Source organism: Arabidopsis lyrata (genome assembly GCF_000004255.2).
Source record: "Arabidopsis lyrata subsp. lyrata unplaced genomic scaffold ARALYscaffold_4, whole genome shotgun sequence".
NCBI classification, from domain to species: domain Eukaryota; kingdom Viridiplantae; phylum Streptophyta; class Magnoliopsida; order Brassicales; family Brassicaceae; genus Arabidopsis; species Arabidopsis lyrata.
This window is the reverse complement of record NW_003302552.1, coordinates 5,143,977-5,170,671: the sequence shown is the minus strand read 5'-3', so window position 1 is coordinate 5,170,671 and position 26,695 is coordinate 5,143,977. Positions and strand designations below refer to the sequence as shown.

Here is a 26,695-nt window from a genome sequence, read left to right as displayed (position 1 = left end):
CGAACATACAAGAGATTGGAAGCAAAACATTTATTCAAACGAACAAGAAAAAGTATCGATCTTCGCACACTTCGAGTTAGGAAAACCCTCCCGGAGAGCAGAACACTTGAACTCCTTGACCAGCAAGATCAAGAACTGGCATCATACAATCCGGGATACGAGCAAATTCGGAGATTCCGAGCTCAATCCACTCTCCGGGGTGAGAACTAAGGATGTGAAGATCCCTTGATATCGCAGTGACTCTGCGCTGCATTCGATAAATCTTCTTCCGAAGTTTTTTCTTTTCCAGCGATAGCTTCCTGTGTTGAATTGCGAGCGCTTTGATAAAGGCCATCGCAATCTCCCGGTCTCTATCTGGAAGGTTCTTGATCAAAGCGCATGGAGCTCGGATCTGAGATATGAAAAAGCCGCGAAGTGGAGAAGATCGTCTACTTGGAACATCTGGAACATCTTCGTCCATCATTCCGATCCTAGAGAAGTCCGGCATAGACTCCGAACATCGAAGGTTAAAATCCATATCTGTAGAAATAAGAAGAATAGTGAGAAGTAAAGGGAAGTTGAAGCTGTAATTTATAGGGACTTCATATCCCTAGCAAGCAGCAGATTCAGCCCGGAAATGGAGTGATTCGCGGCGAGATTTATGCCCTTAAACCAATCCTGCATTAAAAGACGCATCTCCGAGAATATTTGAAGAGAAAGGAAAGTTGCAAATGTTTCCATAAATAAAAAAGGGCCGAAGCCCATTATGAGTTCAAAGTGAGTGGAAAGGTTAGAGAACATTTATGGAAGAGGCTCAGGAACAGGCTCCTTCATCGCCGTTTTAGTTTTCGAAGTGAACGCCTTGTTCTTGGCGTCCACCTCGGAACAATCCCGAACGCGTTTCCGACTGGTGCTGGCCTCCTCTTCGTCTTCTTCCTCGCTACCAGATGGAATGGTATGGACCGGAGCATTCACAGGACCCGGAACTCCTCTAGCACGGAGATACATCCGAAGCATCTTCGGGATCTCAGCAACAGAATCGAAGTTCAGCCATTCCCATTGAAAGGGGTCACTTTCCAAAGCCCGTATCTTCCTCTCCACCCGAGCAATGCGAGCCTCGAGTGTTTGCCTTTTGAGGCCTAGCCGCTGCCTCTCTTCACACAAGCGACGGTGTTTGTCGGCAACCTAGCATAAAGATGAATGAATAAGATGAAACAAAAAGCTTTTAATCAAAGACGACATATATTAACCTTGTCAATAAAGTCGCAAACCTCTTTCTTCTCCTTTGAAGGAAAGTGAAAGACGGCGTGAGGGAAAAGAATGCCGGCCGGTTCAAAGCCGTCGCCGGACAAGAAGAGTGGGCTGCCGGGATCAATGGGGGCTACTTTTTCGTTTTCCATTCTCGTAATATTTCTCAAGTAAGATTCTAAAAACCATTATTTATAATGGTTTAGGGTTTGTCTTGGAACCATAAATCCAATAATGATAGTGTGCCCGAGTGGTTTAAACCATTTTTGGAAAATCGAGAAAAGGCAGTTATTGCATTAAAGACGAGCCGTTTTCCTACTTTTAAGAAATAAGAAGGGAAAGAGCAACCGTCGCATTAACTACAAAAGTTTCTAAGGCCCAAGCCCAATAAATTTATCGAGTTGACTAAACCCGAAGTGGGGAACTCGCTTTAAGCCGAGCTCAGTTCTCGCATTCTAAAGAGAAAGGTCTGATCAGCCTAAAAGTTTCGAAAGCATAACCACAAGGCCACAAAGGGCTAAAAGCGGACTTTGCAAACCCGCATATAATTTTAACCAAACCCCCTTGGGGTCAAAACCTAGAAAGGTTTAAAAGCCTCCTCATGCAAGTATCTTGTTCAAAAGAAATAATAAAGCCTCCTTAGGCAAAAACAAGTTCGAAATTAAGTTTTAAAAATAAATGGAATAATTCCCAATTTAAAGTGGACGCAGCCACTACGAAGTAACAGCCACCTCGGACTCCGGCTCGGCAGTCGAAGTTTCATCCGCCTCTTTGACTGGCGCTTGGTCAGATGGGGCTCCTGGTCCGCCCTCCACAGTACCACCATCCTCCGGGGTGACCTCCGCTGCCACAGGGACTTCAGGTGGGACGACATCTTCCGTCTCACTTGAGCCTGGGAAGGGCAGTTCCAGTCAATTTTCTTTTTAAAAAAAAAAAAAAAAACATAAGGTAGTAAGAATCAGGAGCCAAGTGTTACCTGCCCAGTCTAGACCCGATTCACTTATAGGAGGCGATTCAGTAAAGAATTCCTCGAAGTCCTGCGGGTTGAAGGTCGAAGTGGGAAGAGCTGCCAAGCGACTCCGCTTTTCAGAAAGATTAGCCGACAGTTCGGTCCTTTCTTGCTCCTCGGAGAAATCTGTTTCATGGATTTGATCCAACAGAATCAGGTTGCTCTCATGCTCCTTGATGTCTGATTCCAAATCTGACCTAGCTTTCTCGGTCTGCATGAAGCGGACGGCCCCTTGGATCAAATCCATCCCGCGTCCCTTAAATTCCTTTCTGGCTTTTGATGCCAACCTTGCCAACTCGGAATCACGCAATTTGGCAATCGCCTTGTACTTCGCGTTAAGCTCAATAAGTTGGTTATTCAGGGTATCGGCGGTTGATTCGGATTCGTGAAGCCTACCCTGAACACCAGAAAGCTCATCCTGGAGTTTGAAATTTTGGTCATACTGGTCCTGCAGCTCCCCCTTAATCTTCGCCAGCTTGGATGTCAGACTATCGACCTTGTCCTCCAGATCGTGCTTGGAGCCGGGAGAAGAGCTTAGTTCAGCCTCAAGAGCAGAAAGTTTTTTCTTCCACGCGTCAATCTCCTTTTCCCGACCAAGGACCAGCCCCTCATAATGTTCAATCATGTCATTAAGCTCACCGTTAGCCTGCCATTATGCATGAAATCGAGATGGTGAGACATTTCGATGAACGGCAGCACAATCGGAAAAATAAAGCGGAACTAACCCGAGATGAATGATGAGCATGAAGCAGATAGCGTTGACGAATCGCAGGGCGCCACTTGTCGAAGTTTGGCAAAATCGAACCCGATCGGGTCTTGAAGCATCGGAAGACGCTGCCCTCTTTCTCCATAGCTGCGAAGGAGGAGGAGTTGTAAAAATTGGAATCTTAATAGAAACAAAAACGTTTAAGTATGTGTAAATCACCAAACCTGAAAGCGATTTGTCTTGAGGGACAAGAGCAGGCTTTAACCTCGAGGAAGCATCTCGATATTCAGAATCTCCCTTTTTAGGAGATGCACTCCGAGCAGTCTTTTCGCTGTCGGGCTGGGAAGAAGAAGACATATCAACAGGTCGGGGAGGACCCATTGGTTCAGTGGGAGGGGATGATCGAGGTGAACGGTCAGTCCGGGCCCTTGATTTCTCCCTTCGCGGAGAAGAGTCACTACGGGATGACTTGTCCCTCTTCCTGCGAACTAAGTTCTTAAGTGGTTCATTGCTAAAATCGTCTCGGGTAGGACGAGGAGAATCACGACGAGGAGATTGCTCTCTCCGAGGAGAACGTTCGTCACGACGTTCGCGACGAGGTGTTAACCTATAAGCAGCAACGTATCTGGCTCCTCGGCGCTGTTATCATCAACCAGCAGGGTCCTGCTGTAGTCTTTTTTGTCAATGGCGGCCGCAAGGAACGCCTTGTTTTCATCACAAGCCTCTGCTATCGGCTTGGAGAGTTTCTTACGCTGGGCAGTAAGGGCCCGAGCTGACATTCCCTGAGTTGAGGGAGGAGGCGGAAGACGATGAAGTAGATTGGGAGGACTCATCCTGAGTTTTCGGTTGGCCTCGACAAACCGATCGAGGGTGAAAGAGTTCCAAAGGGTTTCCCCTTCAAGGATTGTTTTGAAGAACTTGACGAATTCTTCAGTCGGAAGAGTCGAAGCAATGACAGCTGCGAAGTGAAAACAACGAGTTTGGTCAGTAAAAAATAAAACAACCAAGGAAGGAATATACGACCTAATTTCTACCAGGCTTCGCAGACCACTTCGATGGGAGTACATCGGAAAGATTTCCAATTGAAGCAGGAGTTTTCTTAATCAGGAACCAAGGATGGTGCCAGTTTTCATCTTTGTTCGGGAGGTGCGAAATAACGTTCCTGTTGGCATTTGGATATGCCGAGAAGTACCCTGTTTTCTTTGATGAACTCCTTACACTTATGAGTTCATTCAGCTCGGGGACTCCAATGACGTAGCCAGCTTCCGCCGCAACGGTTATAATCCCGAGGATGGTTTGGAGGAGATTGGGGGTTAGTTGAGGTAAAGCAATCTCAAGAGCCGCCAAGAATCGAACTAGGGCTTCGGGAAGGGGGAAGGTCAATCCGCAGCCCTTGAAGTAGATTTCGTAAACACAAAAGTAGCCGTCGCGGTGGTTCTCCGGGGATTCCGTGGGATCGGCTATCTGTGCCTCCGCTATGATTCCAGGAGGAATTTGACAAAGCCCCTTTAATCGCTCAAGGGATTGAAGAGTACAGGTGGATTTGTAATGAGGACCGGCAATATCGTTAGGACGAGTGCATTCGTCATTGCTAGAGCGCCTCTCATCGTAAGACGGAGATTCAGGTCTCTTAGAATCGGAAGTCATCGGAGAAAAATGAAAAATTCAAGATCCGGCGAAGAGAGGTTCGGCGAAGAAAAGTAGAGAGAAGTTTTGATTAAAGCACAAAAGTAAAAGAAGAAAATGATGGTGAAAAGAAGTTACCTTACACAAGCTAAATGATGAAACCGCCTTGGAAGTTGTGTGGGAAGTGGGAAGGTTTTTTCCTGTTTTAATAGTAATTAATTACTATGCGGTCATAATGATGACAGATGTCACTCGGTTAAAAATGGCTAGTGCCGGAATTAAAGGAGTGATGAGATTTTCGGCGGGAAATCAGAAAGATTCTCGAGCGCAATCTTTGGTCATTTAAGCATTTAAAGTCCTTCGAATTGGAATGGCACTTCGAAGAACTTGGGGGGCTAATTGTTGGTGTCGGATCCCGCACCAGAGGTCCAGGACCAACCAAAGATTGCCACGTAGTCGGGGTAATGGCCCATTAAGGATAAAGCCCACTAGACCCACAAGTCAAAAGAACAATCGAAGTGGTTACCACCATAAGGAGAATTCGAAGTGATTGCACCTCGATACGAGTCCGGAGACGAAGTCATGGTTAAGTCGGTCCAAGGACACTTGGGCCAAAAGGCGAGGCCCATAAAGACCAGAGTCAACTCAAATTCAAACGTTGAGCATTAAAGTCAAATAATCAAAACGGACACATTTAAGAGAGAATAATTGTACTTAATTAGCCATTTAAATGTCATTTTTCTATGTATAAGTATAGAGGCCAATGGCCATGTAAAGGGGATCTCTCTCTCGAGCAAGAAATACTATAGCAATTTTTGTAACAATTCACAAGCCTTTTGCATTCTTATTTTTTGTCCCTCAAGAATAATCTTTCCTACTTAATAAAAATACTTGAGTGTGTGAATCCGACATCCACACTAACTTTGGATTTACATCTCAGATAACTAAAATTCAATTAACACGCATATCCCAATGTTATAAAAACCCTAACTTTGGATTTACATCTCAAATAACTAAAATTCAATTAACACTTGTTAAAAAAACAATAATTTTTTAGTTACATATCAGATCACTAAAATTCAATTAACCATTGTCATAAAAATCTAAACTTTTTGGGTACAACTCAAACAACTAAACCGCAATTAACCAATGTTACAAAAACCATAACTTTCAAGATCGAGACACTTACCCTAGCGACCCAATGTTGGTTTTTATTGAAGACACTTCGTGGGCAACAAGCGAAGAAAGTCTCTGGATAAGTAATTTTCCCAGGGACAAAATCTCTTCCTGCCGGCTGAAACTCCAGTCCGTTCCCGTTGATTGGGACTCTATCCTAGGGGTATATAGGCTGCACACTTGGAGACGTTTGTTCGGACAGAGGGAATCCCGCTTCTGGCTGCGAACGCCCAGTCCACCGATGAAACCGCTGCACGTCAAATTTGGGAGAATTAGGCGGCATGGGAGTACTAGGTTCAGAAGCAGGAGAGTTCGGTGCGGAGGAAGAATGATAAATAGTACTTTGATCCATTGTGTTTCCGGCGAAGAACAGTAACCACCTTATTATGAATGGTGTTTCCGGCGAAGAACCGTAACCACCGATTTATTACAAACTAAATAATTGCCGTTTGGGTTGTCTCTTCAGTTACACTCACCTTATTATGAATGGTTTATGCCTTAACGGGCCGGGTCTTATTGTGGCGTGCAATTAATTAATAGACTAATACATTATTAAAAGCCCAATAAGACGTCCGGGATTTCGTGGTTCAACAAGGACAACTGTGAGGTGGTGTACCTTGTTCAACCGGGACAACTAAGCCTACTTTGTAAAATTTGTTTGAAATTTCCCAACCGTATAAATCTTTGGTTCGATTGGGCCAAGTACTTAGTTTACCATGTTTATTTGTATGATTTATTTTCCTGGTTCACATAGTACAAATTAGAGGAGTTTAAATTCTTAATTTTATATGTAATTAAAATCTTTAAAAGATAAAATAGAATTTATAATCTTTTAACGTTAATAACAATTTTAATCGTCAAACTCCCTTCTGCTGTACTTTTCTCAGTATATGGCGCATAAACTTCGTATGTAATAATTTGTGTTACAGTAATTCTGCATAATATCCTTGTAATTACTCTTTGAAAATAATAAAAGTCTTTTGTTGGAAAAAAAAAAAACAATTTTAATCTATAAACATAGAACATCTACTATTTAATATATAATGTAATATAAATATATAAATATTTATTATTTTCATATGATCATTAACTTGTTTTTACACAAATCACTCTTTGTGTAACAAGGAGATACTAGTTCATGATTACCTATATCGATGCAAAAAGAAGTGAAACAATGATATAGTGAATATTTTCCTATGAAAACTGATTAAAAACGGATATAATGTGGAATTTAATGTGACCAACTAGATTAATAGTTTGGATTTCAAGGTTCAACTTCAAAATAACCAAATATCATTTTGTTCAACTATGAAGGAATGAGGACAACAAGACATCTAGATACAACTATGTACAATATATAGTTCTCAGTGACCCCACAAAATATAAATTGTCGTGTTCACACTAGTTTGACCCGACCAGAACTGAATTCGGGCCCACCCACATGAATAAAGAAATGTTTCAACAATTCCGTCAATTCGTAGAATCGTTGTATCTAGTCTCTTCCCAATATACGCAAATTTGCTTATATTATTAGGGTGGAAGATATCAGTTATATTATAACTAGTTGAAAACTCAAACCAAATTAGGAGTAAGAGTAACTGTAAGATAACACATGACCCGAGAGTTAAAACGACGGCGTTTTGACTCTTCTCTTTATTTCGCAAAACAAACAAAAAAACGACGTCATTCTTGTATATAAAATAAATTCGATTGGGGTTTAGGGTTCATATTCCACAACTCTTCCCCAAACGAACCAAATTTCAGAAATTTCAGAGACGATGAGCACAACAAACTACTACTCATCCGCTTCCAGTTCGGCGATATGTTTTTCTCCTCATGGTGTCCCGTCGAAATGCTGGTGTGGAGAGAATATCACAACTTTCACATCGAAAACGAAGGAGAATCCTTACCGTAGGTTCTATCGATGCGTGATTGCAATGAAGGTACGTTTTTCTATTTAGTCAAATTGTTGAATTGAATTGAAAAAGTAGATGGAGTATTGATCCCTGCCATGTGTATAGAGGGAAAATGAGGATCACTTGTTCAAATGGGTTGATGAAGCTCTCTTACAAGAAATTAGGATGGTGGAGGAGAAGTGTAAGTTAGTTGCACAGGATGTCAATGCTTTGAGGATGGAAGTGATGGGTACTATGAAGCTCCACAACATAAACTTTAAGAAGATGGAGGATGCGATGAGTAAGAAGATTATGAAGACAGTAGGTGTTGCTTCTGTTATTCTTTGCTCAATTGTATGGCTATGGGGAAGAGTGTAGGTCTTGAGTTTATATGTAAACCGGTTTAATGACAATTGTAACAATTTTAATTATCAGCCAACCGATATTATCATAATATAGTAACAATTGTTTCAAGTTAAAAAAACAGAGTTCGATCCTAAACATGAAATAGAAAAACATCAAGGTTGGATTAGGTCCTCCACCAAACACCTTCTTCTTCTACTAGTTCTCTTCAACCACCTCCATCATCACATCCTCAGCATCATGTCGTTGCTTCTCAGTGAAATCAAGACTGTAGACAAATAAACAAAATGTAAGTTTAAGATAAGCCATAGCTTGTTTCTGTCTAATGTTCATATGTGTAATATAAACCTACATGTATCTTGGGATATCTACATCAGGCAACCTTGGATTTAGGTAGATACGGGAACAACCATTTTCACTCATTAAAACATTTGTACCTGAAGATATATTGTAAATGCTGTCTAGTTAAGTACAAAGAAAATTATCGGTACTTAGTTTAGTTAGTTCAAGGATCAAGTAGACATATATAGAAATGCAATTTGCTACCTTTAAATGATAAACCTACAATGCCTCATGTCCTGATGGAAAACTTACCAAAAACATCTGAGATTCGCCAGCCCCGGAGAACAGCAACTATAGGCTCATAATTGTAAGTAACCGAACTGATCTGTTGAGCATATTTGGTCACAAACAACTCACAGCACTTACCAACAGCACAACACTTGATATCCTAACCCCTATACGGTGTTCGAACAATACTTTTATGTTAAAAAACAATTGAAGATGACAGGATAATTAACAACACATGATACAAACTTCATAGAAGTGAAACTTACTCAATGTCCACTAACTTGAACGCCACATATCTAGACTCATAATCTGTCCCTCCCAGACGACAGACATAAGGGAACTTTCTTATAGTTGTCACAGCCTTGACAACACCAATAGCGTCTAAGTAACAGATATAAACACAAAATCATAGTTTATAGTAAGATTAAGATCAGCTAACAGTGAATATAAGAGAAGAAAATCCCTTACCAGTCACAAACTCTTTCTCATCTTCCTGGGCAAACTCAACAGTCTCTGGATAAACAAAATCATAGAAACTATAAGGGCACACAACACTAATAGGCCACATAGTAGTGTCAGCGATACACTTGATTACAACTGGGAAGCAACAATATCTGGTTTTCTTCTCTTGAGGACGCAGAACCTCAAAGTCAGACAGGCGAAACCATAGGCCTGGTTTCAGATAAGCCTGGAAATTCCAGTTGTAATAGCGATTTGGAATAGTTGCGTTGATCCTATTTGCCTAAAATCATTATAAATTTCCATGCATAAGTAATTCAATCCCAAAATAAACTATCTGTATAAAAGTGAAAGTAGACAATCATCTAAAAGTTACTTTATACCTTTTCGTCGGCCAAGATCATTCTGGTCTCAACCCTACCATTCACCAGCGGTTGAGTGAACATTCAAATCAGATAGGTAGTGATGAGGTTCCATGGTTAAAGAAACTTTTAGATTTTACATAAAATGTTTGATGATTTAGGGTTTCCGTGGAGAAGCAAAGAGAAATTTTGAAATATATGTAGGGAAGATAGTGAACAGGGACGAAGATAGTGAACAGGGACGAAGGAATCGTTGTTGAAGTTATATCTCCCCATTGAAACATTTGAGTCTTAAAAGACGTGAAAATTTAATTATTATCTATAAGTGATTATTACTTATAGATAATTATTATTGACTGACATTAGCATTGAACTTGGAAAAGCAATTATCACAATAGATTTGAAATATTTATCTCAAGTTAAAGATTTAGAAAATCTTAAAAGTATATTCAGTTGTATATTTAATGTATAATATATAATCTAATGCATATATATAACTGAAAATTACCCAGATTGACACAAATCTGGAGATTAATAACTAGATTAACACTCTAGTTTTGGAGTTTACTAGAATAACACAAATTTTGTGTAGAATTACCAAAAACCCATTTTAATTCTATTAGTCTTAAAAAAAAATTCAAACAAAAAACAAAAAAAAAAAACAGAAAAACACTTTAACCCTAATTTTTTTATTAATCGTCGACTTCATCTTTTTTTTTCTCTGTTTCAGCAGACAAAACCACTCTCAGAAACCTGCATGTGTTCGCCGACTCCGACAAATACACGAATCCGCTGCCAATTGAAATCGCCAACTCCGACGAAGACACTAATCCGCCGCCAATTGACTACCACCGCTGATTCGAAGTGAATAGCCACAGAAGCCGCCGCCAATTGTTGTGGTTGCGGTGGACTTTTCCGATTCTCCGATGGTTCTTCTATTTTACGGTTTCTTCGGTTGAGTAGTCACCACTTCTTCTCCAGCGACTCACCAAATTCCTCAATTCTGTTTGCCACCGCCGCTTTAGTATCCGTGGGTCTATTTCCAAAGTCTGTTCCCATTGTCCTCTATTCCTTCCTTTTCCCGTGGGTCTATTAGCATCACTGTTGCTGTTCTTCATCCATCGGCGACGTCTTTCTCCTCACTTGTACATCGGTGAGTTTAATCTGGACTTTTAGGGGTCAAATTTGGACTATGATTTGTTGTTTTGATTGGTTACTCATTTATTGTTGCAGATCTTACTCTCCAGTAGCCATTGTGAGTTCGTTCATCATAATTTTCGTAAGGTATGTGGCCAAATTCTTCGGATTTGTTTTAGAAAAAAAATTCTTGCCAATACGATTTTATTCATATGAAAATTGATTGTAGTTGCCATAGTTTTGTCCTATTTTAGAGAGTAAGTGTCAGATTTTTGGATAAAGTAAGTAGTTTCTTAAGTGTTTTGGTTTTGATGATATTTAAATTGATCCATTTAAATTGATTCAGTTTTAGTGAACACTCATACCTTCTGGTAATGTGAAGTTTATCTAAGTGATTAACCATTTTTACAGATTGAATAGCTACTTTTGTTGATTTCTCATTGTTCTTTTGCTGCATTGCATAAATTAAGTCACATATGAGTATTGAAACTTATATCTCAGTTTTTGACGATTGTATACTTGTTTCCTCTTAGTTTTAGTATTTCTGTTATGTGATTAGATACTCTCTTGATATGAAGATTAACTTGAATAACTGATTTGATTAAAATTCATAAGGTCCTGAATTTATATTCTTAAATGACATATTTTTTCACATTTTTAGAGAGTAAGTGATAGATTTGTGGATCATAAATGACATATTTTTTTCGATTAATTCATTAGTGTCCATCTTTTTTTGTCCCAATTTAGAGAATAGGTTGTCTTAGAAAATCTGGATTAATTCATTAGTTACTAACAGATTACCTGATTCTATTCTTCTTTTATATGCTGCTTTAAGATTTTTAGGGTTTAAATCGCTTGACTAGCATTAGGTACATTACATATATGTTGTTATCTGATACTGGCCATTGTAAACATAATAGTTTATATAAATATAAATGTGCATGAATCCGTGAAGATGATGGCAAATGTACTAAGGGGCATTTTAACTGTATCTTAAATATATGGACAAGAAAGGATTTAGAGTGATTGAGTGGGTTAACTAGTCATCATTTGAGTAGTAACAGATCCTTACAATATGTGCCTCTATTATTTCAGCTAGATATGTATTGATATGCTCCATGCCTTAATAAAAAGAAATGGGGGTTTACGAGTCACAGCTTCATAGAAATGTTAATTATTTTGAAAAATATAATGGATCAATCAAGCTAATCTTTGTTCTCGTGGCTTAGATGTGCAGTTCATCGGTGTAAAGTTTCTTGAATCATTGGTAATGATATGTTTCTATTGTTTCTGGCATTATATATTATAATCAAGCGGTTTCCTTAAGTTTTGATATCTTTTTTCTATAGGAATTGAATGAATAAGGGCTGAGTTGGTAATTTGTTTTGCATCAGATTTGTTTTAAATTGTTTATTAGCTGATTGTATTAATCCTCTTATATGCTGATTTATTATTTTGATAATCTTCAGGAATGGCGTCTTCGAGTAATGTCTTCAAATATCCTCCTCGTCTATATGCAGAAGGAAAATCACCTTTGCAACATAGAAGCATGAACCACAATTGTTATCTGTCCAAGATTGGTCAAATCAGAGAAGGATTAGGTATTGATGTGTGGGATGGATTGGAGAAATCATCACTAGGTGTGTTTATCAAGCTAGCTGAACTAGAGTACACATGGGCTGCCAAGAAAGTACATCTATTCCTCACAAATCAGTTGAAAGTGGATAACTTTCATGAGATATGGTCTATGATTGATGGTAGACCAGTCCGGTTCTCCTTAAATGAGTTTGCTGCTATAACAGGACTGAATTGCGATCCATTTGACCCGTCGAAAAAGTTTGAAGCTGATCACCGTGAGCTATGGGAGGCAATGAAAGTACCAATCTCAGAAGGTCCAAAGTTCAATGAGTTGCGAACTGTGATGGATCTTAGCAAGGCATGGGACTTAAATGAGAGGATGATGGTGGGTAGGTTGTGTTTATTATCAGTGGCAATACATGGAGTGCACCACGGATCTAGATTTCCTTTGTCTAGTGCTATAAGAGTTCTTGATCCAATGAGTTTTGAGAAATATCCGTGGGGACGAGTGGCTTTTGAATGTCTACTTAAATCGGTTAAGATAGTTGACTTTAACAAAGATGGTTATGTTATTAAAGGATGCGTTCACGCTTTGCTTATGTGGGTGTATGAGAGTTTCCCTGGATTAGGAGAGGGTTATGGGTTGAGAAGGCCTATCTTGACTGGTATTCCACTTCTTGATTGGCAGTCAACTCGGAAGGATATCGACCTAACAGAATTCATTAAAAACGAGAAGAAGCTGCATGGGCAGGTTAGTTTTTGATCTTTTAAATGTTGTGTCTTTATGTATCAAAGCAGTAACTTGACCACTGATCTTGTAATGATGAAACAATGCATGTTTTTGCGGTTGATGATCCCTGCCATGATGAGTGCTTTCGTACCTATCAACATACGTAAGAAGAGTAATGCAATGTTGGACGTGAAAAGGATTACAAAGAAGGTACCTTTGAATAAAGATCCCGGCGATTGTGCTATCTACACACTCAAATACATCGAGTGTTTGGCTCTTGGGAAATCATTCGATGGGCTTTGCGATGAAAACATAGATGCCATACGTGTTAAACTTGCAGCAGAGCTATTTGATGAAGTGAGAGAGGCAGCCAAACCATCTAATCTTGATCTTTGTGGTGTAGGTTTCAAGATCCCTAGTCTCATGGATGAGTCCATCGAATGAGTGACTTTGATTTATGTAATCTCGTACTTATAGGTCTTTTGTTCTTTATTTCTAGGAACTAAAATAGTGTCACCTTGTTTCAGACTTTTTCATGCTTATTTTCAGACTTTTAGTGCTTCTTTATTGATTTATATTCCGTTCATGATAGTATTCTCATACGTACGGAACCAAAAAATTTTGTGGTTTGTGTATATATTTCAGGACACTTCCTTTTCACCTCACCTAGTGCGAACTCCACCACTATAAATACTCATTTAAGTGTCAATTATGGAAGATTCATAATCTTTCAAACGTTTCATGACAAACATAATCTATCAAAATTTAACCAAAGTATTATATGAAAAAGATAAAGAATTCAACTGTAGACTTACACCACAATAACTAGTCAATGACGAAAAAAGAAATTAAACATGAAGATTACAAGTCTTACGATTATGACCAACTTGATTGCAATTGCCAGAAGTGTATAATTTTTTTGGCTTTTTCTTTTCCATAGTAATCTCCAATGCTGACTTAATTCTCGAATTCTTTGGCCTTCCCGGTTGTTGTTTGGGTATGGGTGGTAAACAAACCGTTGTTGCTACATGTTCAGGAACAGGTATAGCAAACTCCCTTGGCATGATGGCGTTAGCATAGGAATTGTAAAGATAGTTCTTGTGATAATACGAATGGTACATTGAAATTCGAGAGACTTTCCTGTTCTCAGCCGCCGCAATTGCGTGTGCACATGGCAATTTCTCCACATCAAACCTGCAACATGTACACTTTTTATCGACCAAATTTACAACGTGGAGAGATGTTGCACTTGTCACTTGTACTTGTTGTGCATCTATATCTTGCACAGCAAGTAACTTCGCATAGTCAACGCGGCTCTGTAAAATGAATAACATTGTTAATAGTGAAACATATATACTTGTTTAACTGACATTGATTGAAAGTATGAGAATATACCTGCAGAATTTTCTCGACACCACGTGTCAAAGATGTAGTCATTTTTAACGCATCACTCCGCCGATCTGAAAACCATTTAGTCATCATGGACCTTATTTCTTCTAACAACTGTGTAATAGGAAAACTCCTGGCGTGTGACATCACATTGTTCATTGATTCCGCAATATTGCTTGTAAGCAAGTTATACCTATCACCGGGGAAATGTACACGTGTCCAAAGTCGTACATCAGCCCTATCTAGATATGCATGTAGTTCAGGATTCCCCACTTCTATCTGATGGAATATGGTTTGAAAATCTACATGTCTGAATGCATTCGCAGCCTTCTTAACCAATCCAAATGTTTCTTTACCTTTAAAACGGACCAATATATTTTTGTACAGATGGTATGTACAAATTCCTCTACTCGCCTTCGGATAAACCACCTTGATTGCTTTCGCAATTGATTTGTGCCTATCTGAAATAATGGATAGGCCCTCATCATCTGGTATGACACAGCTCAGTTGCTTGAAAAACCATTCCCAAGATTCATCATTTTCTGTATCAACCACAGCAAAAGCAATCGGAAAAATCTGAAAATTACCATCTTGAGTTGTTGCTGTAAGAAGTGTCCCTTTGTATTTTCCCTGTAGAAAAGTACCATCAACAACCACCACTTTCCTCATGAATGGAAATCCAAGCATGCTTGCACCAAAGGGTAGAAACATGTACTTAAATCTTTTTTCTTCATCAACTTCAAGTCTCGTCAATGTCCCCGGATTAGCTCTTCTTAACATGTATAAGTAAGTAGGTAGTTTGCTCAGAACCACTCTCTGGACTTCCTCTTACCAATTCTCGCGCATACCTGAGCGTCCTATAAGCCTTCCAATAATCCATCTATTAAGAAAAAATTACTGTTTCTGTTAAACATAAAAAACTTTTTGTTTTAAAACGCCAAAAATTATTAAAATTTGTATTGTACCTTGATCTGAAAACGTTTATTCAATGATTCAGGAACATGCATTGGCAATACTTTGGGGCCAATTCCACCAACAAAATCCTTGTATAATACTCCTAGAATATCATGAGTTGCTTGACGGGCACGTGCAGAACGCTCTGTTACTGAACATGAGTGTTCAGAAATAAAAACACGAATATGAAACTTTGGGTAGTCTCTTTGTGTCGTAGCTCGTACCCTCCACGTACACCCTTTTATCCAGCACTTGACAATCAAAAGAAAAGGTGTCGATTTGTCTACGTAGAAATCGAATCTATGTACTACGGTTAGTATCTTCAGTCGTGTTTCCAAGTGTTCTTTTGATTCGTAACACTGTCCAACAGCCAAATCCACAGAAGGTAATTGAAACTTTGCATAATAATCATCATCTTTTTGTTCTTCAATATAGATACCTGAACTCTTTTTCTTCAACGGCAGTATTTGTTTTTCTTCTACAACTGGTGGAATCCCATACAAGCTATAATTCTCATCATCAGAATCGGTTCCGTCAGAGTCGTCACAGTAATCAAATCTCGTTTCTTCATCGTCATCGCCGTCATCACCAACAGCTTCATTAATCAAATCCGTAACTTCCTTAACCAACTCGTTTGCAATTCTTGTTCGTTTTCTCTGCAAGGTACTATCAACGATGCCATCGGTGTTGGGTTGATTAGCTTCAATTGTAACTTTCTTCTTCACTTCAACACAAAGTCGAATTGTATCGCTCTTCAAATGCCCTAAAAAAGAGTGAAACTGTCTTGAATTAGTAATAATAACGGGTGGTGTATCATCCGGTAGATTCTGAGACAACATCTTCGAAATCTTGTAACTCAACACAACATCACAGCCTCTATTCTCGATTCCGTAATCCTCCATTACCATTCGAATGCATTGAGAGTAACTGGTTTCCCTATTAGCTTCCAGAACTCGACATCCTCTATTTGTATCAATGGTGAACGACCATTTGTTATTCTCGAAAATCCATTTGCCACATACGAGAATCACCTGATCCATCTCCAAACCTTTCTTTTGAGACATCATGGTGAATTTCAAAAAACGTGGCTGTCAAAAAACGTGGCTGTCGTGGAGATAGAGAAACGAGATAGATGATAGAGAAACGGTTAGGATAGCCCAAAACCCTAGAAAAATATGGTAAGTTAGATTATCTCGTCATTTATTATTTTTCAGTTATGGAAATTCAAAACAAAAAAGTCTGTCGTGTTTAAAAAGTCTGTCATGTAGTCCATCATGAAAAGTCTGTCATCAAATATGTATAAAAAATCTGTCATAACATGAATAAAAATTAAAATTTGACATTGCATAAAACATATCTGTCATCACTATACGAAGTCATTCCAGCAATTTCTTTTTCATCACTAAATCTGTCGTAATGTGACAGTTTTCTTTGAACTAATCCTAAATCTGTCGTAATGTAAATAAAATCTGTCATCACAGAAATATTTCATTTGCGATTGTAAGTCAATCTAGCAATTTTTTTTTTTAATGACAAATCTGCTATCACTTGACAGTTTTTTTTGTTTAAAAAAAAAAACTGTCATAACATAAAAAAAATCTGTTATCACTACTAAGTCATTCTAGTAATTAGAGGTAATTATTTTTTCAAAAACAAATCTGTCACTTGATGACAGATATTTTTATGAAAATTTAAAGTCTGAGGCCACTAGGAACATAAATCTGCCACTAATTTTAATAAATCTGTCAAAGTGATGAAAGTCTGTGGTGTTAACTTAAGTCTGCCACTACCTGTTAAATTAAGTCTGTGAGAGATAAGAAATCTGTCACAAAAAATCTGTCGTTGATAAATAAGTCTGCCATTTAAAATAAATCTGTCATAACGAACCCAGCAGACTTTTCAAAAACCAAAAAAATTTCCTGAATTTTTTTCAGACGTTTTTCGAAAAATTTTAGGGGTAAATTTGACTCTTTTTTTTTCCTAACAAAGAGAGCAAGGGTATTATCGTCATGAAAATAACCAGTCTAACCCCTATATTTTATGAGACATTCTAGTAATTAAAGCCATTATTTGGGTCAAACTAGTAAGTTTCCCTATATATAAATAGGCATAAGTTTCATTTGATCATTAGCTTGTTTTTACACAAATCACTCTTTGTGTAACAAGGAAATATTAGGGCATGATTACCTATATTGATACCAAAAGAAGTGAAACAATTTCATAGTAAAAATAAATCCTATAAAAACTGCTTAATAACTCATCTTATGTGGACATTGATGTGAACAACTAGATTAATAGTTTGGATGTCAATGTTCAACTTCAAAATAACCAAATCTCATTTTGTTCAACTATGAAGGCCAGAGGACAACAAGACATCTAGATACAAGTATGTACAATATATAGATGGCAGGGACCCCACAATGTATCTATTTCTCGTGTTCACAGTAGAACAGAATCCAGGGCCACCCCACATTTTATAAAGAAATGTTTTATTTATTCCGTCAATTTGTAGTATCTCTTCTCTCCCCAATATACTCAAATTTGCTTAAATCTCCGACAACTTCTTATTTACGAGAGAATCCGCAAAATTACAATTTGTATTTTAGTGGCAAAGTAAGTCCCAGGTACAACCGGGTCAATTATGTCTAATATTATACTCTAACTTCTATTATGTTTCAGTTGGACCATCTGCATTATGTTTCAGTTGGCCCAGCTGCATTATATTGTAATATACACTATTTTGTGATTCCTAGACCCAAACTTTCATAAGTAATTGAACATCAAATAAAGCGTCTCAAATTACCCAAATCACCTTTCACAGTTTCATCAAGATAAAACAAAAAACACCAATAGTTATGAAAGTATTTTGGAGGCAAAGCAACTATGAATGGAAATTAACAGTAAGCATCAATCACATTCTATTTCTTTTGTCTTCTCTTACCCTTCTACCCCTTCCCTTTCTGGCCCTTGCCATCTCCTGTATACGGCTCCTCCTTAAACTTGGAATCCCTCGTTGATCGCTTTTTCCCAGTTTCAATTGTCGGCCCACAATGCTTCCGCTTCTGGTTCCTCGTCTTATTCTTGTTAGTCTCCTGCTCTTTCCCAGAAACTTGCTCTTCCCAGACCCCTGCTCCCCATCACCTTCACAAATATGGAGACAATCACTAAGTAAGAACGGTTGCAAATTATTCAAACTTGAACGTAAACGCTGTACCTAACTACTCACATAAAGCCTGGATAATTGGAGGTTTTGGGTCAGCAACTCCACTGTGAATAACCAAAGCCATGCTCTGACGATGTGTTGACTGATAAACATTTGGCACAAAATCTTTTGGTGACCCAGGATACATATCTTCACAACGTTCCTTCTCTAGCTCTTTATCTTTCTGAACTGTAACATAGTTGTCTAACCCCTTAACTCTCATATCCAGAGCATTGATTTTGGTGTCCATCTCAACAAGCTTTTCCCCAATTTTCTCAAATCCTTTATCCATCGCGGCCTGTAATGAGAGGATAGATGGAACAGGAACATCATCAACTTCTTCAGGGACATCAGCATTGCGTCTTGCATCCAAATCCATTTGGTAATGACTTTCCCACCAGATCTTCTTCTTCTGTCTGATAAGCCGCTCTCTCCAGCTATCAACTATTGGGTCTATAAATCCTATCCCATCATCAACATCATTCACTAAGAGGCGAGACAGCATATTCCTCTCATCTAAATCAGGTTCCAAGATACTTGAAATATCCTGTCAAATTAACATAGCTTCAAAATGAAGATAGATTAACTAACCAAATCAAATAAAGCGTGAGGTTCCAAACGGCTAACCGTAGTTTCTCCTAGAGCTTCATGTATTTCTTCCAAAGTAAAGCCCTTCATGCAACTATCACTGAACCTATGCTTGCACATTCTCGGACAATCATTCTCTGCGGGTACAGCTTCTCTGAATCTCCTTCAAAGCTGTGGAATGCACTCAAAAGCCAGAATCTACACATTCAAAATAACACTGTCTTAACATTATATTACTATTAATTCAAAACTGTAATTCATAATAATTTGAAGACTCACCTCAAGAGGGGTAATGAATCCATAAAAGCTTGTTTGAGCTTTCGGTTTTACTGACCCTTTCATGTTCTTCATTACTCTCTGGATCCCTTCCATACACTGCTCAAATGAGTACCGTCCCCACGGGAATGTCTCACAAGCTGCCACATTATTAACAATCCTTAACAGTAATTGCTCTATGTTTGCATCACCTTTTGAATCTGCTTTCAGAACCTTGCATAAAAATAACAAGATTGTCAATTTCTTTCTAGCAACACACTCCTGATCCTTGAACTCTTTCACCTTCTTTTCCACGTCTTTAATTTTGATTTGATCTGTCCTCCCAAAAATCTTCATAATAAATTTCAAACTGCCAATCTTCTCTAGATTTTTCGGGTACTCATGGCAGGCCAACCCGGTCAACAAAGCGTGCTCTTCCATAGAATACCTTATAGGCACTCCATTCACCACAAACCAACACTCTCTCACCATATCCGTCTTAGAGGTGCGAACCATAAGCATCCACATGCCTTGTAACATATGATTTGGTTCCTTAGGCATGTGGAACATATGCTTAAATTGATCATGATTACGGAACCACTTCAATTCTGCATCAATTCCCTCTATCATTGCCACTGTTTGGCCCAATTGACACCTACTTCCTACCTTACAGACCTTGATGTACTCAGTTGGACCGAAGAACATATTCTCTGGTGGCAGTGGTTGGGAATCATCATCATCCTCAGCATCAATGTTTCTCTCGACATCTTCCTCTTCCTCTTTGTCAGCTACTTCTTCCATTTCTTCTACAACTTCTGTTCCTTTTAATCCTTCTACGGGATCCTCTGTTCGATCCAATTCAGAAGCATCGGAAGCTTCTACTGGATCTTTTATAGCCGCATCTGAAGAATCTTCTGTCGGAACACTTACAGCAACATCAGAACCATTTGAAGCTCCGGTCGAAGGATACTTTTCCCCCGGTTCTTCTGCTGTTATATCCGTTTGGTCTCTAACTCGAGCCCTTCCTGACAACAACACCCCCAAAGATTTTATCATATTCGAATACGAATCAAACTAACCAAAGAAGAAGATGCAGAGGTTTCAGAAGCAAAAAAGACGGAGTTTCGACGGGATCTCTCGGCGCCCAAGCGGAGGACTTTAAAAAATTAGGGCACATGTTTGGATTTCTATGGGCCGGATTAATTGTTTTTAATAAAAGCCCAATATGTACTCAGCTGGTCGTGTAAGTCAACTAAAACGTCAACGATTAGATTAGTATCTTGTCTTCTATATGCAACTATATAAAAGTAAAGTTTGTTCATTTCGCTCTCACTCTCCATGTGACGAAAAACGACATAAACAATGAGCTTCATTCCCAATCCCCTCATAACAGATATAATCCGACGTATTGGAAGTGAGGGATTTCGATACCTTGGTCCTTTCATTGTTGCTGGCCCTTGTTTTAAAGAGATTGTGTACTCACGTGAAGTTCTCCTCGACGTAGATCTTGATGAATTCATGTTTAACACTAGACTTGGTAGAGAAGAATCTATCTACCGACCATTCTTGTTAAGATGCGCAGCTGAAGGTCATAAGACTGCTGGATACATCGAATCTCTGCGCCGATTGACTCAAGTTGGCCCGTCGGTTGAAGCGTTGGAGATGCTTGGAGAAGTAGGTTATTCTGACCTCTACACTATGTTTGCATTTGCCGTTATGCTCTTATGCTGTGGATCCTATGAAAAAGGTATGATAGTTAACAGAACCTTTATGGCTAGATTTGAAACTTTGCAAGATGCGATTGACATTGCAGATGTGGTGGAAAGCCAGGTCAGATTTATCGGTCCTGGAGGACGGAGAGTTTTTTCAGGATATATCCATTTCTTAGAGTATCCAATATGCTATTTTGACCACAACACGGATTTAACTGTTTGTCAGCATTGCTTAGTTTTTAATTACGCAAATAGGTTCCATGATATGTGTTAAGAACAATAGCATTCCCAATGATGTTGTAGTTCTCTGTTTTTTTGTAACAACAACTCTGTTTTTGATATTAAGGATTGCTTCACTGAAAACAACAACACATAGAGAAAACAAATGTATTCATACAAATTGGTCCAACATAGAGTAGAGATATGTTCAAATCACCAAATGTATCAAGCTTTGCAGGACAGCCGATTGTGGCCAGCATTTCCACAGTTAGAACAAGCATATGCTTTCCTTGGTACTTTGCGCGGTGATGCAACCTCTAAATGACCTTTCATCCATGACATCTTCGGCCTCCCAGATTGAACCTTAACAAAAGGTGGATTGACAACCTTCCCGGTGACTGAATCAGGTACAGAACAAGCCTCATCCTTTGGCATTACAGATTTTGAATAACCATTGCGTAAGTATTCTGAGCGATAGTAAGGATGGGCCTTTGAAATCGTTGATACATGAGCCAAATCAGCTGCGGCTATCGCATGTATGCAAGGCAGTTTGTCGAGGTCAAACATACGACATGTACACTTCTTCTGTTTTAAATTAACAACATTCATAGACGCAAGACTCCTCACTTCGTATTGATGGAGATCAATATCCTGAAAACTTAGCTTACTAGCGCGAGTCACTCGGGACTGTTAGAGGAAAGACACAGTAATTAAAATAGATGGATCAAAAAATAAAGGCAAACAGTTTAAAATAAAGTAAATTATGTGGAATGTAATACCTCTAGTGCTTTTTCAACTCCTTTAGTGAGAATGGTTGTCATAAGCGCAGCCTGTTTTCTCCTTGCAGCATACCATCGAGTTAACATCAATCTTATATCGTCTAGCAGTTCAACAATGGGATACCTTCTAGCAGGATTTAACACTTTGTTTAATGATTCAGCAATGTTGCTTGTTGTGAAGTTGTACCTATCTCCTGGAAAGTGAACCCTACTCCACGTAGTTATGTCTGCCCGCACCAAATAGCTGTGCAGGTCTGGATACAAAGCTTTAATAATATCAAAAGTTGCATTGAAATCTACTAACCGATAAGCTGTAGCCGCCTTCTTCACTAATCCAAATGTTTCACTTCCTCTAAATCTAAGCTTTATGTTTTTGTGTAGATGGTATGTGCAAATCCCTCGGCTAGCTTGTGGATATACAGTCCGTATAGCTTTTGCAATAGATTTATGCCTATCCGAAATAATGGCTAGTCCATGATCATCTGGAATAACACAGCTTAGTTGTCTGAAGAACCATTCCCAGGATTCATCGTTCTCTGAATCAACAACAGCAAACGCTAAGGGAAATATATTGAAATTTCCATCTTGTGTGGTTGCTAGTAACAAGGTCCCTAAATATTTCCCCTTCAAAAATGTACCATCAACAACAATAACTTTCCTCATAAAAGTAAAGCCGTCAATGCTAGCACCAAATAAAATGAAAACATACTTGAATCTATCTAACTCATCTACTTCAAGCCTAGTAAGGCTCCCGGGGTTTGCTCTCCTAATCCTGTATAAGTATTCTGGAAGGTTTTGATACCCTGTTTCCGGACTACCTCTAACTAATTCACGTGCATAATTAAGTGTACGATGAGCTTTCCAATATCCAACCTAGTGAGATGAAAGTTTATGTCATATAGTTAACAAAGCCTTACGGGTGTGAGCACTTATATGGAAACCTAGTAAATAGACTTACCTTGATGCCATAACGCAGTTTCAACGCCTCAGAGACATGATTAGGGAGTACTTCTGGGCCTACACCACCAACGAAATTCTTGTAAAGTACTGCAAGTATATCCTTGGTTGCTTGTCTACAATGGGCGGATCGCTCTGTTACAGAACACGTATGCTGATTCACATAGACTTTGATGTGAAAATTCCCAGATGCATCAATCGGTGTAGCTCTAACTCTCCAAGTGCACCCTTTAACCCAACACTTTACAGCAAAAACCCACGGCGTAGACCGAGCAACGACGAAGTCAAATTTTTGTAAGACACTAATTATCTTCATTCGAATCACCAATTGAAATTTCGATTCATATTTTGCCCAACAGCGATAGCAACACCTCCACTAAGTAATTGCACATACTCTTTTGCAGTAATCGACACCCTCTTGCCAATTGGAACGATTTTATTCTCTTCTTTATTTTGCACATCTACCATTTCTTCATCTTCTTCATCTTTAACCGCTGCTTCCTCTGCATTTTCTTCTTCTTCAACTTCCAACTTTTCTGCATCAGCTTCATCTTCATCATCTGTTTCCTCATCTGATAACTTATAAGACATACCGTAATCTTCATCCCCAGAGCTTGCTCCATCACTATCATCGCAACAATCAAACCTGTAAATCTCGTCCTCATCCTCGCTTTTATGTTCCTCTCCTTCTAGATAAGCTTCGCCGTCCATTGAACAAGTATAAATTGGTTGTTTCCCTTCTGATTTACTCTTGTAATACTGCTCTTCGTTGGACTCTTTTTTCTCAGGTGATACATTCGGGTCGAAAATATATTTTTCAGTTTCATATTCTTCGATTTGGACACAGAGGTGCCCCACGAATTCGGAATTGCATTGCCGGATAAATCCTTCTAACTGGCACCGGTTACATACAATAACCGGAGGAGTATCTTCTGGAATGACGATGAAGTTCATCGTATGCAATTTATAACTAAGCTTAACCTCATAAACCTTTCTATCAAACCCGAAATCCTCGTACACCATTGCCAAAAAATCATCAAACGAACTTCGTGCTTTCGCAGACAGTACCCTGCAACCTCTTCTTTCATCTACAATACATGACCATTTGTTTTTTGCAAATTTCCACTTCCCACATACCAGTGGAATTTCTACCATCTTTCACCAGATGAAACAGCAATAGATCTGTAATAAACAACACTTTTTTTGCTAAAATGTTTGCTTCGGGGAACAAGACAGGTTTCCGGCGTAATAAATCGTTAATGTAAGGGTAAACAAGACTTTCGCTTTTTTTTTATGTTCGCCCTCTTTAACACTAATCGATAACAATTTCTTACATATCTATCATCACATACGTCCAAAAAAAACGCCCAAACGTGCAAGTTGAGTAAACTGTTACTATGCCTCGTTATGACAGAGTTATTTCTTAACTCTGTCCAAATAATTAACTCTACCATGTTGTAACAGACTTTTTACGGTTTCTGTGTCATATAACTCTAAATCGCTCTTTTAGTCTACCACCATAACATAAAACTCTCCCTCACAAATATATTATTTTACAATGTCACATAACTCTACCACCACATAAAATTAAATCTATCACGGTGTTATATGAGTAAACGTAAAGTCATCATAATCTGTCAAATGACTCTATGAAACAAATAACTCTGCTACCACATAAAATATCTCTATCCGTAAACTCTATCAATTATTAACTCTATGATATTAATCTACCTGAAAAATATAGTTTTTTTTTATTTCTATCGATTAAATCTAATAATTTAATTAACTCTGCCGTCACTACAGCGACAGACTTTTGTCGGCGCGGGACATTTTCGCGGGTAAAATACACCTTCTCTCACTGACGTGGCAGCATCTTTTAATGGCAGATTCGTAATTACGTTTCCCACACAACATCAGACGAGGGGCAATTCTGCCTTTAACGAGCGACAAATCGTACGCGTCATATGGGTAATTAACGCCCTTTTTTGTGCTTTTTGAGTAACTCAACCAATTATATATCTATAATTGTATGTTACATTTTTCTCTCTCTCTATATATATATATATATATATATATATATAATTATTAGAATCTTTAAATCTCCAAAGAATTACCAATAGTCTATTAATTTTGATTGTTCGTTTAGCAAATAAAGCATATGATATCGATTTTCCTTTTAGTATCACTGCCTCAAACTTGGTTGCTTGTTTTTGTGATTATAATCTTGAGTTGTTCAAGCTAGAGCCTAGATGTCTTATTTCTCCACTAGATGAATACACACGCTACGCGTGGGTTTGTTTTGAAAATTGTTAAGAAGAAATTATGCTGATTGTTTTTGTTGCTAATTTATGTTTATTTTTTTATTTGTTATTGTATAGTTAATAAAGTTAGATTCATCTTATGTAGTTATGGTTAAATTCATTTTTGACTCGAATATCAATTTAGACATTTTCATGTATAAATCTGATTATTTATATATCTAAGATCCTAATTGTTTTCACTATCATGAATACATACAACAACAATGTAGGATATTTTGATATAATTATATGTAATTATGTTACTTGTGTGATTTGGAACTTGCGTGACTTGATCATAATTAAACAATTCCTTGTTTTATGTACTCTCATGATCTAGTATTCTAGCCACATCGTGATAGTCTCATGATTAACTACTGGATTGACATAAATTGAACAAGATCTCGAGAGTTTTCATATAAAAAGAAGAAAAAGACAAAAAAAAATGTCGTTTAACTCAACGCTTTTAGATATTCTGCCATTGCATATAGCTATATAAGAGAAATGACCGTGTCTGAAAATCTTGATATGTCTAACGTCTCAAAGGCCTATTACTTGAAAAACTTTCATGTCAAGGTAATCAACTTATCATAAGACACAAAAATAAAAAGAGAGAAGATCATATGAAAAGTCGTATATGAACCACAAAACGTAATAATGAGAAAAGACTAAGGTAAAATTACTAAACTAATAAAAGGTTAGGTAGCAAACAACTACATTACAAGTCTACAACACAAATAAATTTTCAGTCATTATCGAATAGTGATTATTAATAAAAAAAAATATTAAAATAAGATGTGTAAAATAAAAATAGTGCTTAATTTATTAACATAATTTCTAATTTTTATTTTATTTTAAAGAAAAAAGCTACAAGTATGTAGAATGGCTCATTTTCTAATTTTCTAATTTTCTCAATTAATTTGGCTCATTTTTTTATTTAAATAATGTAGAATGACACATGTTATATTTTGTGTGATGATGTGGCACTCATATGGAGAGAGTTGATCATCTTTCATATATATGATGTGATTTTTGTAATATCTATCATATTTGTTTCCTTCACCATTTCTTTTTTCTTTGTAATTATCTTATATATGTCTTATAGATTTCTAGACTATAGAGTAACGGAGAGTTGTATACTCTCAACAAAATCGATGTGAACTATCATATAATTTAATTAAAATTTTATATTAATCTTTTTATGTAAAGAAATATTAGTTCTTTGTAATTATCTTCTGTCTTCTGTTTTTCTTAAATCATATGATTAACATATTAGTTCTCTAGTAACACTAAGCACATTTGATAATTTTGTGGAATACTTTAGCAAAAGACTATTGAGTAAGCATATATTTGTTTTCTCTATTTGTGTGTGATAAAACCAAACTGTATCATTAAGGTAAGTTTAACAAAGTGATTTAGCCATTTAGGAGTATTGTATTTATGAAACAATAATTACAAAAAGTATTAAACAGTGTCATTGTTTTTAATTTGTTTAAGAATGAAAC

At 37.8% G+C, this 26,695-nt stretch overlaps 3 protein-coding genes and 1 pseudogene across 3 annotated transcripts; 2 read left to right on the top strand and 2 right to left on the bottom strand.

The window, feature by feature from the left end:
- Nucleotides 1–64: 64 nt before the first annotated feature.
- LOC110229548 lies at nt 65–517 on the bottom strand. The gene has a single exon (XM_021030057.1). It carries the CDS (start codon nt 515–517, stop codon nt 77–79), a length of 441 nt encoding a protein of 146 aa, XP_020885716.1. The 3' UTR covers nt 65–76.
- A 402-nt stretch (nt 518–919) lies between these two features.
- LOC110229082 lies at nt 920–4,589 on the bottom strand (annotated as a pseudogene).
- A 2,808-nt stretch (nt 4,590–7,397) lies between these two features.
- Nucleotides 7,398–8,017, top strand: LOC110228961 (uncharacterized protein At4g04775-like). Its single transcript, XM_021027449.1, has 2 exons — nt 7,398–7,687; nt 7,766–8,017. The coding sequence occupies exons 1-2, from the start codon at nt 7,523–7,525 to the stop codon at nt 8,015–8,017; spliced, it is 417 nt and encodes a 138-aa protein (XP_020883108.1). The 5' UTR covers nt 7,398–7,522.
- A 3,871-nt stretch (nt 8,018–11,888) lies between these two features.
- On the top strand, nt 11,889–12,897 carry LOC110228866. Its single transcript, XM_021027081.1, has one exon. The coding sequence runs from the start codon at nt 12,002–12,004 to the stop codon at nt 12,869–12,871; it is 870 nt and encodes a 289-aa protein (XP_020882740.1). The 5' UTR covers nt 11,889–12,001; the 3' UTR covers nt 12,872–12,897.
- The last annotated feature ends 13,798 nt before the right edge of the window (nt 12,898–26,695 follow it).